At 31.7% G+C, this 13,613-nt stretch overlaps 2 protein-coding genes across 6 annotated transcripts in view; both read right to left on the reverse strand.

The window, feature by feature from the left end:
• Positions 1–11,120, reverse strand: part of LOC144836113 (low-density lipoprotein receptor-related protein 1-like) — an 89,255-nt gene extending 78,135 nt beyond the window's left edge. Inside the window, exon 1 of the mRNA XM_078691311.1 lies at positions 11,105–11,120. The gene's annotated coding sequence lies outside the window, so the exon portion shown is untranslated. The remainder of the gene's footprint in view (positions 1–11,104) is intronic.
• Positions 1–13,613, reverse strand: part of LOC144836175 (protein phosphatase 1 regulatory subunit 12A-like) — a 31,175-nt gene extending 17,562 nt beyond the window's left edge. For 4 of the 5 annotated variants that reach the window (XM_078691439.1, XM_078691431.1, XM_078691415.1 and 1 more), the window contains exons 1-12: positions 13,349–13,613; positions 10,704–10,834; positions 10,136–10,254; positions 7,911–8,070; positions 6,861–7,005; positions 6,688–6,762; positions 6,129–6,302; positions 5,600–5,725; positions 2,483–2,671; positions 2,001–2,110; positions 1,277–1,492; positions 194–377 (exon numbers count right to left, since the gene is read on the reverse strand). In XM_078691439.1, the coding sequence (XP_078547565.1) occupies positions 194–377; positions 1,277–1,492; positions 2,001–2,110; positions 2,483–2,671; positions 5,600–5,725; positions 6,129–6,302; positions 6,688–6,762; positions 6,861–7,005; positions 7,911–8,070; positions 10,136–10,254; positions 10,704–10,834; positions 13,349–13,597 (1,878 nt within the window). In that variant the 5' untranslated portion in view covers positions 13,598–13,613. The remainder of the gene's footprint in view (positions 1–193; positions 378–1,276; positions 1,493–2,000; positions 2,111–2,482; positions 2,672–5,599; positions 5,726–6,128; positions 6,303–6,687; positions 6,763–6,860; positions 7,006–7,910; positions 8,071–10,135; positions 10,255–10,703; positions 10,835–13,348) is intronic. The other variant, XM_078691424.1, reaches the window with a different exon arrangement.

Raw genomic sequence — 13,613 nt, forward strand, 5'->3', positions numbered from 1 at the left:
TATACCATAGACTTACAGCATAGTAGGCTATATTCCAATGTGGGCTTGTACTAAAGTGTATGCTTACATCCCAGTGTAGACTTATATCCCAATGTAGGCATATACCACAGCTTATACCCAAGTGTCTACATATACCAAAATGTAGGGTTATACCCATGTGTGGTCTAAATCCAAGTGTAGAGTCTAAACACACCTTATTATCTATTTCTTTCTTTTGTGAATCTGTACTGTTGCGTTGTATTCCAGCATATTTCTCAGCCCCTTCAAGATCCTCAGCTGTCACACCCTGTGTGGACCTTCTTGATGATCGTTCCTTACGCGCTCTTGCACGTCTTGTCGTCTCAGGTTCTTCTTCTTTTCCAGGTAACATGTACGTCCTGAAGATTAAATATGCTAATTAATACAGGTGGGTTATCCCAGGTAACATGTACATTCTGGAGATTAAATATGCTAATTAATACAGGTGGGTTATCCCAGGTAACATGTACGTCCTGAAGATTAAATATGCTAAGTAATACAAGTGGGTTATAGCCACAGGACTGGGCTATTGCAGACTACAGAAGGGTAGCTTTGCATTTTGAGCTAAATTACTTTAGTTTGCATGATATTAATAAACATCACATTAATACAATTACAAATGCTTGAATGGCATAGGTTCAATTGTCTCTTACTGTACAAGTGTTTTGGTGATTATAAAATGATTTTTTAATGCTTATTTGTGAGTATATATTACCTAATATGGCATTTCAGATCTCAATTTCATAAGCTCCTTTACTAATAACTCTACTGCTGCACATCATCACAATAATGTTAACATACAACTTTCGTTCTCTAAAATATGCAGCATTGCATTAATGTTACTATTACCAAGAGAAATCCCAACCAAGTTTAAAATGTCTTGGTAATAAATAGCATTAACATATTAAAAAGCAGAATGAATGTTTAAGGCACTTTTATGTTTTGCATGGTGGCAATGATGTAGTAACCAGTATGTTTACTTATACCCAATTGAATGGAAAGTGATAAAAATGAATACTGTAAAGTCATTCATTTTTATAATTAGTGTCACAGAAAAAAGAAACTTTAAAAGTACTTATGTGTAGAATAATGTAAATGAATAATACTATGAAAGCAAAGCACAACATTAACACAGCAACCATTACCTTTTAAATTACAAAAAAATGTATGAAAATACAAATCATTAAACACACACACACAAAAACTGGTAGAAAGTTTTCCTGGGACAATTTTAATTGGAAATATCTGTTGACATTACCTTCTGGGAGATGTAGTAATTGTGGTAGTGGCCGTGGTAAAAGGAGTTGAGATCGTTGTAGTTGAAGACGACGTCGATTTAGATTCGATGATGGGCGAATTAGTTGGAGCAGTGGCGCTACGGTACTTGTAGCGATCTTGTTCTGGATTGGAGTTTGTGTAATCAGTGTACCGACGCCGTGTATACAGACCAGGTCGATTTAGGATGTCATAATCTCTGTGATTAGAGTTGAATGGAACGGAAAAACGATACATGCGATTATACAAAACAAAAGCTAAGCACAAAAGCAAGATATATATATATATATACAGTTGGGATAAATACGTTTTTTGTTGTTCAGTTAAGAATAATTAATAAAATAACACCAAATAATTATATCTACTAAAAATTAGAATTTGACCTTTCACCTTAGTAATAGTTAACAAATTTAGTAATCAAAAGCCTGCAATAATATAAACATTAAATACTGCAACACTAAACTAAATATATTCTACACACAGCATAATGTACAATTAAACCACAGCAACTAAAACATATTATCTCTCAACAAATATCAGTTTTTATTCTTTATTTTCCTGTATATTTCAGATAAAAATATGATGTTATAGTTTATTAGTGTTCTATTTTTCACATTACTTACGTAACAACTAAAATTAATGTTAGATCAGTATGGGGTCGGTAGAATTAGGATTTTAAGTACTGATTTCAGTGAGTATAAACTTACCTTACACCCTTTTCATCCGTTTTAGATTTATCTATAATAGCAGAAGTACTCTGTGATCCAACTTTGCCCCTTCGGTCCAATCCAATACTTATATTCTTACTTGATTCATCCTACATAATACAAAATGTACCAAATTAACAATTATCAAGTCTCCAATGTAATGTCTATAAGCTGCATGTTACTATGTGATTATTAATTAAGAATTTATTAATGATATTTTAATTTTACAATGTCAGTATTTTTACTCCCTTTTATATTTGATGTTATTGTTTTATTTCATCATGTTTTTATATTGTTATCTGTGACAAGCAAGACAAATTTCAAGTCACATTTTTAAGCTCTGTCTACACTATCAAACTAGTTTGACAAAAAAAGGGATATGTCTAAATATGAAACTGATATGCCCAAATATGGTAGTGATATGACATCATCATGTCCATATATGGGCACATCACATTTTTTTGGTCACATGTTTGACAAACCTTCTCTTTGCGATCCTCTCCAACAATACGAGGCGTTGAAGCGGATCGTCGTACCCTGTCTAGATCGTCGTTCTTCTTTGTTTCTGTTACTGCACTTGAGCTACCAGTTTTTGTTAGACCCTGTCTCCATGGAGGTACGTCGTCCTTAGATTCTTGTTTTTGCAATGGTTTTGGTGTAAATCCAGGAACCTTAAAAATTGGGAAGTAGATATACTGTAATCATGACCATCTAAATGTTTTAAAAAGTTGTCCATTGTATTATATTGAATGTATTTTTTAAAGATAATTCAATGTGTAATTTTACTTAATTTAAAAGTATAACAAATATTTTTTTTAAATAGTATTATATATCTTTTGATTTGGTTTTACGTTAACTTAGTTATTTTGTTGTTGTTTGTAATTTATTTCAAAAGCAATTTTACTGTTTGTTTGAGTACAGAATCGTTTTGGGCTTTTACAGCCTATTCTCACTCCCGGTAAATATTTATTAATGATCGAATAAATATTAATATTTATATTGTGTTGAAGTTACCCAAAGCTGACATAGAAGACAATATATAAACTGTAAAAGGGAGAAGAGAAGATAAGAAATAAAGAATAGTAAAAGAATATCAGATTATAGCAAGTAGGGATAAAAGAAACATAAGATTAAACAAGTAAAATATACCAACATATGCATCGTATAATGAAATACAAAAATCAATGTATATAATTAAAAGGTATACATTGTCATTGCAATCCTACTAAACCAAAAGTAAATTTGAATAGATAGAAACCAAACATGTACAGTGTTATGTAATTAAATACATAATTCATCTACATACAAATATAATATAGAAATTAATATAATAGTGATGTAATAGAAATTAATTGTAATGCTAATCCTTGCTTTCTATTGGAGGATGATCAATAAAAACAAAACAGTACAAAACTGAGAGTAAACAGAATATAAACCAATAGAAAATAAACAATAACTTAATATAATCTTTTATGATAAATACAGATAGATAATATACTATTTTATACAAAAGGAAACAAATCCATCATAAATCAATATCCTAAATAAAAGACAATAAAACAATGTAATGCAAAGTACTTGCACAATAAAGAGAAAAATAAACCCAATTCTAAGTAGGAGAAAATGAAAGACAGTTAGAAATATATTGGTCTGTGTTTCATCCTGTTGAAGAAAAAGGAGTGCACAATAAAAGAGAGATAATAGATAGTTCAATAGAAGAAATACCTACTAAATAGATACTGTAGTGGTATTTAATAGAGAACTACCTATTAAATAGATACTGATAGTGGTATTCAATAGAGAATAATAGCTATTAAATAAAGATAAAGATTTAATAGAGAACTTTATATTCAGTTGATATATAACCTATAACAACATCATTTGTAGCAAGAATGACTATTTTTTTATATAATATATAATTGATCAATAATAAGATAGAGTTGATAAGCACAGGAAACACAAGGAGGATACTGACAAGTAGGCTAAAGGTAAAGGAAGAGATACTGATTCAACAGACTGTACAGGTTTCACTTAAATGTAACACAAACAATGAAACATATATCTGAGGGACAAACAGTATCCAATTTGGTCAAAATTTAACTGCAAACAAAAAAAACCATCTTAAAAATTTGCCTCAGACTGACACATACAGAGCAACCAAACTTAGGATGGGTTTGTGTTAAGTGGTGTAAATGGGACAACATCATTCACTAGTTATAAGCCACTTTAATTGTAAAGGTTAAGAAACCAAAGAGTTTAGTCACAATAATTATATTAAACTCAATAATTATATTAAACTAAAAAATCATAAGTTCAAACTGTCTGAGCAGAAGGCATATAAACTCAAAAGAACGGTTTAAACCCACACAGGAATTGTTCAGACTCATACAAGAATTCTTTAGGAGCATCTCAGGAATATTGTAAATTTTATTATAGTAATTTTAATACTTCAAGCCTTTATTACTTAGCTGCAACATTATGTGTACTTAATCCAACGTAATGTGTTCAGTTAGGCCAAGATTGTAGGTAATTAAACTAAAGATGATAAATACCTTTGCCATAAAATGTAGAATTCAGTAGTTCAATGTGCTATGTATTTGGGCCAACGAGATTAATGGGCAAAATATGATACGCTCTAAAATAAACACACTTTAATGCGACTAGGCCTAAATTTGTTGTAAGAATATGTGCTGTGTTTTTTTGCTAGGTTCTGCGTGCACATAATAAGGCGTGTTTATTAGGCCATGCTTCAGAGTGTTACTGTACGCTACACACATGCATACATCTCACAGGAAGCTGCTTAGAAACTTAGTATTGATTTGGGCAACTTAAATTGTCATTTCTCCTTTAGTGTTGTAAAGAAGAGAGATTCCAATATATTTTAATGATAGATGCAACTAAGCAAGAAGGCCAATAAGACACTGCAAACAGCACTGATTGAGTAGTTGAACAAAGCAGCAGTGTCAGCAGCTTCACCTACCTACCTATTTAAAACCTGGGAAAGCTGTTTCCCCTCTTTTACTGCCTTTTAGAAACTGCAGGGAACAATCAGACTTATAATACACCAAGAAAACTACAGTAGTTATAATTACACTGTAAAAATTAGATACATAATATAAAATAATGACATAATGTTTCCACCTTGTTCTCCAGATTGACGTACAGACAAAACAAATAAAAGAAATGAAACAGAGAGTTAAAGAAGAAATAAGCAAAAAGAGGAAAGAATAGAATTAATAGGAAGAAATAGAATATATAAAAGGATGGATTGGGAGCGCAACTAACAACACATTTGTAAACTGCATACATAATACCATGTGTATATATCTTACACAACTGTGGGTTACAATTTGAACATTTTTCAAAATTTGAGATATATATGTACAATTGAAGCACTGTTAGTAGCAGAAATCATTTAAAAGGAAAGCATAGCGTAGTGTTGTTAAAACAGCTTCCAATGCATCCAATTATAAATTATATTTAAATTTAAAGATTTACTTAAATGATAAAACATTAAATCATAAATCTGGAAGCTTTGTATTCTGTATACAAGAGTGTTTAATTTTCCCAAAATGAAACCTATGGAATGTGTTGTTTACCTCTTTTTTCATTGATATTCTGGATGGTGCAGAGGCCCCTGTTTTTTTAGTTGTATTTTCCTTCTCATCCTCATCAGAGCTAGCTTCGCTTTCACTGGAGCATGATGAATCATATGTCTTCTTCTGCTGTAAATTACAGCAAAAATACTTTCATAGTTTTCAATTTATCCATTACATGTGAACATATTGTAAATTTGAAAATATCACATTATTAATCAATTATATAATTTTATTTTTGGTTTATTTTCAGGGACTTTTTCAAAGATGGCTTTGTTTTTTCAAAAAGGTCTTTTTTAGTAAATAATCAATAAATTGACGAGCACTAGGTTTTGAAAGCAGTAAAGGTTTCTTAACAACACACACCCATGCAGTAATAATAACAGGTGTCCAAACACTGCACCAACATATGAAACAATTACACTAGTTAAAAAAACATTGGATGTGTGGAAGACAAGAAATTACTATAGAATCTTGATTGCCATCTTGATGAACCAACCGCAAGGTATTACCAAAGGTCATCTAAGCTTACTTCTTTTTCCTGACCATGTATTTTTTCTTTGAGGGCTTCTCGTTCCCTTTGCATGTCATTGTGTAACGATTGGTTGCGTTCTTGTACACTCATTCTAGATACTGATGACCTGCGTTTTAGTTGAGGTTGTTTGGATTCTATTCTTGGTGTGATACTTGTACTGTTTGGTTTCATCTGTTATAGAAGTAAAAGTTGGCAGTCTGAGTGTATGAGGCCCAAAATACTGCTAAAATAGTCCACTTTTTCCAACATTAAACAAGTACTAGAACATTTAAACTACAGGAGTTGTGGTTTTAAAACGGAAAGCACTAACAAATCCAACTGACTACAGTCAACTTTTTCTACACCAGCAATTATTAAGTCCAAAATTCAGTCATACCAAGTCATTTTGAGAATGAGCTCAGAGATGTCTGGTTTTGAGAAAATTGACTGTACCACTATTATAATAATAATAACAGGCTGTTAGTTGCCTCTGGGACTAAGCAGAGTGGGAAAGGGCAGAGGGAGGGTACAATCTAGAAGGTTATCAGTTACAATTAGTCAAATACAAATTACTTACTGAAGCTTGTTTTTTCTTAAGTTCCTCTAAATATTTTCCCATTTCTTCATCTGCTAAATCAAAAGCTGTTTGACCCTGTCAGAAATAAAGCAATAATGTTAAAACTTCTGCAATCAATCAATCCCCATAATAATGAATAATTATAAAACAGTCTTAATAAAGTCCTGACTTACTAATTTATTTCTGGCATTCATATCACACATTTTTTCAACAAGTAGTTCAGCTGATTCTTTTTGCGCCCAATGAGATGCTGCGTGGAATGGCGTCCAACCATCAATATCTTGACTATTAATATCCATGCCTGCTTGCAATAATAAACTACAAAACAAAATGTATTCAATCTAGTGAACAGATGTCTGAATATCAATTTTGTTTGAATGCAATCATAAAATATTTTATTGATATTTTTAGATTATAAAAATAAGTAGATTTTATGTGTATACAGTATTTTAGTACCATATACCTACACTAAGTCAACAACAAGCAATTACTTGATTCATGTTCAACAACTTTTAAAAATGTTTCAAGTGGCACATCAAACAAGATAATATACATTGAATAAAACTGATTGGTTTTAAATATTTAACTTCCAAAACACTGTGTTTACTACAGTAAGTAGTATATTTCACCTTTTATTCTAATACCATTTAAAGTTTGATGTATTGAGAGTTTATACTCTAAAGTATGTGAATCAAGCTATCTGAGTACATAAGGAAGATGTTTTTGTAAATGCTTTCTAGTTTTAATACTGATTGATAAAATAACTGTTTACAAAATTTACAGGCATATCTGTCGAATAAAAGCACAGATACTTAATTCCGAATATTATGACATGATAAGATCGCTTTCTGCAATGAAACCGACAAGAGATGAAAGACTTACAATCACTTGAGCTGGTGATAACTGTGAACAAGTTAGTCATGATGTTACACAGGTAAGCATGTTATAGGCTATCATGAGGTGAATGCCCTTAGAGACATTGACTTACAAAACAAAAAAGGTAATATAGCTACCGATGTAAGCATTTTGATAAAACTGCTGGGTAGTCAATGTATTAACAGTTTTCTTTTAGTATTGTAATCTACATATTTCGCAGTCTTTAGAAGTTAGAGTAAATGTTCGGACTGGTATGCCCTTATTCATGACCTGTGGTATCAAAGGGGAGCTTGGGAGTGCCAGAGGAAGTATTAACCAATCTATTGTGTGCCGAATGGTGTGTTTACCTTAATGCTTTGACATAGCCCTTTGCTGATGAAACATGTATGGCTGTGGCACCAGTTTTTGGATGTGGTTTATCTTTTATACTTTTGGAGTTGAGCCACTGGTTGGCATCTTCTATAATTTTTCTTTCTTCGTCTTTTCGTGCTGCTTCTACATCAAGCCCTAAAAATGAAAAATATTAACATTCATTTGGATGTAGACTGTAAATGAGTAAACAACAATTGTTATTTAACGCTTACTTTCACATACTACTGTATATCTCACTCCATAATGCATTTACAGTACTGTACTTAAATACACATAGAAAATTCAAACTCAACAACTAGTCAATTTTGTTTGCCTATTAAATATACTACTTACTCTTATATACTGTAAGCTTAATGTATTATCATGGAGGAATAATCATAAAAGTTCTAACTGCTATTACAACATGGTGTAATTCTCTGAAAACTCGCTTAACCTTGATTTTGAAACTCCACACTATTTAGTCACTCAGCCTGTACAGTATGTACTGTAGGTATGTCAGGGGTTAAACTGTACTTCAATAGTTAGTTTTAAAACCATGTACAATAACTATGTTTGAACAATGTTACATTGATGTTAGAAAGGGATCTGTTGACACAACTATGACAATAATTTAATTATATTTTCTTATATTATCAGAATAAATGTAATCGCGATGTATATTGAAGTGGAACAGGAAATAGCAAAATTGTTTAAAAAAAAAATCTTGTTGGAAAAGAAAGTCTTCAGATGGGTCCAATAGTTCAGAGTTACCAACTGCAACTATGCAGGGCTACAATATTTAAAATAACAAAAACAACTTAGTGTGGGAGAAAACACTAGATAATAACCCCTGTACCTCCTCTGCATATACCCCAGACATCACAGTAGTAGGCAATATCAGAAATAATGAGACATCAATAAGCTTAATGATTGATAACGTAAAGTTCTGCATGATATGGCGCGATAGTACGATGAAAGATGACAGTCAACAGATGTGAGACAGCAAATGGACTGCTGATTTAATTAATGTCATCTAATTAAAATACTGACAAGCATTTAATTAATACACTCTTGTCTGCTTACTTGTTTAAAAACATTTTTTTATGCTAACCATTTCCAATATCAAAGTAAAATTCTATTTTTTATATTGCATACTCCTTTTAAATTAAGGAAATGTGGTGTTAAAATGATTGGTTGCTGTCAAGTTGTACATTTTGAATGGAAGGACTCGAGGGTAGGTAGGTGGAAACAAGTTCTTTGTTAAGTCTTATTAAATAGATTGACAATTAGAAGGCTCCATTTCTAAAACTTATTTCCCACATTCTTTATCAAAGTATGTATATTTATTAAAGTCTCGCCCTAAGACATCAGTAAGGCCAGCAAAAAGTAAAAATGTTATTTATAGAGTAGAAACCATTAGAGATTTTGTCAGCATCTTTCACTCTGCAGTATTCTATTTGAATAAAAACCATATGTAACTATAATCTAAAAAGCTCTACACTCTTCATTCAAAATGGCTGTGTATGGACTACCTGTTCATTGCCTACAATTGTATAATCCTCAGTGATCAGCTAAACTTTTGTTGATGCTTTTATAGATTTAATAACTGACATATCTTTCTACTTTATCAATATTCAAATCTAAAGCGTAATTGTAAGTTTGTATACTTTCTTTGTTATCCTTCCTACATACAAAGTTCGCAGGCTATATGGATTTACCAGCTTCAGATTCCGACCTTGATCAACACTAACATATTTGGGAATAGTATTCTTTATTATAAAAGTAAATACTTGTGGGCATTTATATAATAAAATCTATTGTTCCCAACAATCTTTACACCTTAGTCAGTACTTAGTACTGTAGTAAAATAAATCTCTCAAATTCAATTGTTTATATTATAATTTTGTTCAATGACCAATAACTTTCCTGTTTATTTTATTTAGCTGAATGGTTAAAATGTAATTCGCAGAATATGGACTTGCCTTTTCCACAACAGGGAACATTTTTGCAAGTGTACTGTATGTAGTGTAGCGAAATACTGCAAAAAACGTACTGCTACACATTCATAAATTAGTGTAGCAAAAAATGTTCTAAAACAATGTTTCTTATCTTATCAATTATTGCTAAAATCAAACTTTTCAAATGAAATTTGTCCATGTATATACTAGTATTAGAATTTATTTCATGATTGTCAGAAAAGAGAGTGAAGTGAATGATTTACCTTGTCGTTCAATCTCTTCTTGCAGATATTCTTCTATTTCATCTTCTTCTGCTAAATCTAATGGAATTTCACCTTCACTATTTACAGCTGATAAATTACCTCCATTGTCTACTAAATATCTACAATCAAACATTTTGTTTTTTTTAGTACATACACAAATGTTGTTCTTTTATTTATTATATTTGTTCTCACTATTTTATAATTTAATTGATTTTTAATTTTGGTAGCCTTTCTGTAGGCCTAATTACTAATAGTTTCAATTTTAATTAAATGTTTTTATTTATTTCCCAACAATTTCTTTTTTACATTAAATTTTAACTCCAAATAATTTGTCTTTATTTTTCTTTATAGATAACGGCTGCCATATTTTATCATTTATTTTCATCATCGTAGTATTTTCTGGAATTTAGCTAGGAAAAAGCAACGGTTAAAAATGGTCCATTAATACTGTATATGTACCAATTAGAATTATTAGTTTAACATAACATAAAGCACATGGTGAATTTTCAAGAAAAGAACAAATCTCATTTCCCTGAAATGGATTAAGATAAAGAGAGATACAACTTACTTTGTAATTTCCAAAAACCCACAAGAAGCACTAGCATGCAATGCAGTCCAGCCTTCATTATCTTTTGCTTCTAAATCAGCACCATTTTCAATTAAAAATTCTACCATATCTAATTTTTCATCTATTACAGCCTGTGAGAAAAAAAATGTATATTCTAATAAGTACAACAATGAGTACAAATTTCAGACATTGTGTTATTATGTTCATTTAACAATTTAAGACAGTGGAACCGTAATCCATAGCCATAACATCGGCAAGTGTTCGAGACTCACTCGCTCCATGGTTCTGGTGGTAGAACAAGTCTTCTCGGATAAGGACTATAAACCGTAGGTCCAGTGTACATCTGGCTCATGTGCACTTTAAAGAACCTAGTACATCTTTCGAGACGAGTAGGGGGTTACCCCGGTGTACTAGTTCATACACACTGTCATGGACAGACGTAATGGCGCCGTAGTTGGCTGCCGATGACACGATGTGACCCTTAGGGGAGAAGAATGTTGTTGAAAAGATGTAACATCTAAGTCCACAGCGCCTTTGATCACTAATTGTTGCTGGAATTGGCGCTTTACAAATTCGTATATATTATTATTATTATTAGTTGGACAGTATATGGACTTTGAGTGTGCCAAGGAGTGGTCAAAGAAGGCGGGGGACCACTGTCGCACCAAAAATGATATATCATATAATTTTTCATCTACATTACACACCCTTTGAAGAAATATTAATTTTCTTTTTATAAAGTCATGCTTTAATGATAATTGATGTGATTCCAACTGATTGACCATGAAATTAAAAGTAAGCATATTGAATAATTATTTAATATAAAATCCTAAATTATAGAAACAAATAGCACACAAAACTTATAATTATGGTGAAAAAGGAGAGAACCATAATTCATGGCCTGACTGGGATGATGGGGGAAGGTACACTACACAATCAAAAGTGAATGCTTAATTATTAACTATCCAGATTACGCATGGCACAATTCCTGAGGCTACTTATAAGTGAAAAAACCATTAAATCCGGCTGTAGGAAAACCTTAACAACAGATATGAACCCATAATAGCTGGGATAGTATAAACATTTGAATGAGATGCATTGTCAAGACAGGAGGTAGTGGTATAACCTGCCAAATGTTGCTTTTACTTGTCTATCTGAGGTTATTACTCATCAATATCAAGGTACAGTAGGTACTAAATAATGGTAGATGGTTCTAGTATGAGAAATGATCTGTCAAAATGGGATAAAACTAACGTTATTAAACTTAAGAAATTTTAAGCTAGATCACTCCACCCACAATTCGATTTATTTTTCTATTTTCACTAAATAAAAAAAGTCCATGTAGAATAAAATAGAGATTTGGGATGACGCTAGTCTATAGTGTAAGCTCATTGTTACAAACATACTTCGTAGCCTACAACAATTATTTTCAACTAACATGCTGATTCGTTTATTCGTTCAATGTGTGTGAAACATAGGTAATGACAAAGTTGAAATACTTATATGCTGTACAATGTTACAGGATATTTAATATAATAAAAGTGAAACTGTAAAATTTACATTGTTTAATGAGAAATTGTAGACAAAAGAGAAAGTTATTGTTTTCTTTGCATGTGGGATCAAAGTATCTCATGTTGCTGTTCTCAACATGGGTTATAGAAAGGCTGTGTGAAAATAAGAAATTACTAATAAACTAGACCAAATCAGAGCCGTAGCCAGAAATGTTTAAATTTTCACCACCCACTCACAATCCCCCAGTACAGTTTGTCGTATTTTATATTATTAAAAAACATCTTTGCTTGCTTTTTTTAAACCTCTAGCCTTCATTTTGAATAATTGAATAATTTTAGTTTTTGTAACTTCTAAACTCAGGAAAAAAACATATTGAATATTTTGTTTAGATGAAAAAATTTATCCAATCCAGACTCAAACAAAATAAAGTTCATCATGACCTGAGGCATGTGGATATGGTACTAATGTATTTTGAATTTTAAAAATCCGGAAATTGTTAATTTACTTATATAAAAAATTCAAGTAAAATATATAACGAGTCAAGAAAGTAGCACAAAATAACACAAAAATAATGTGGTAAAACATGAGATTACTATAAAAAAGTCCAGATAAAACCCAGCGACATTCGATTCAGTGAGCTTTAATACTCAACACTCATTACATTACTTAGCCTTCCCTTTTAGACTTGACCTTGATCTTAATCTGGACAGACCCAGGCCTCCAAGAAAGGGGATGTTACTGTAATTAAAAATCTTAATCTATTTCAGTTAATAATGGTTAATTTCTATCATCATCTCTTCCCTCAACAATTTGTGAGTAGACATGTATGTTTGGCTAAATGGAGGTAGGCCTAGGCTATGTGTTGTTGTGGGTTTGTGTGTTAAGCAAGCTGTCTAGTGATGAGTATGTACTGAGAAGTGCTTAAAACTTTGTGTGGGAGGTCCTGCTCTGGAGATAATGGAATGGGCTTAAAATAGTCTTGTTAGCCCCAAAAATGCTATATTTCCATGCAGTATGTATTCTATATGTATAATATGCACATTGGTATATAATAATACGTTTACAATTAATTCTAAATAGCTATTTTTGACAAAAAATATTAATTAAATAATGTATAGAGGGCGCTAAATTACCTGGTGAATTGCCGTCAATCCATCGATGTTTGCATAGTTTATGTCGGTCCCAGAGTCCAGCATAGCCTTCACTTCTTTTTGATCTCCACTTGCACATGATGCCAAAAACACACAACCTTTATCAAACTTTACTTTTGTAGTTTTCTTAGGATTAATTGCAGGTTCTTTATCTAATTCAGATCCTTTCCATCGTTGTAACTGTTCATGTCTTCTTACGAGAGCAGATTTCTGTTGACCGCCGTCCGCCATCTTTGCTACACCTTCA

This window comes from Antedon bifida, chromosome 1 (genome assembly GCF_963402885.1).
Source record: "Antedon bifida chromosome 1, ecAntBifi1.1, whole genome shotgun sequence".
NCBI lineage: Eukaryota > Metazoa > Echinodermata > Crinoidea > Comatulida > Antedonidae > Antedon > Antedon bifida.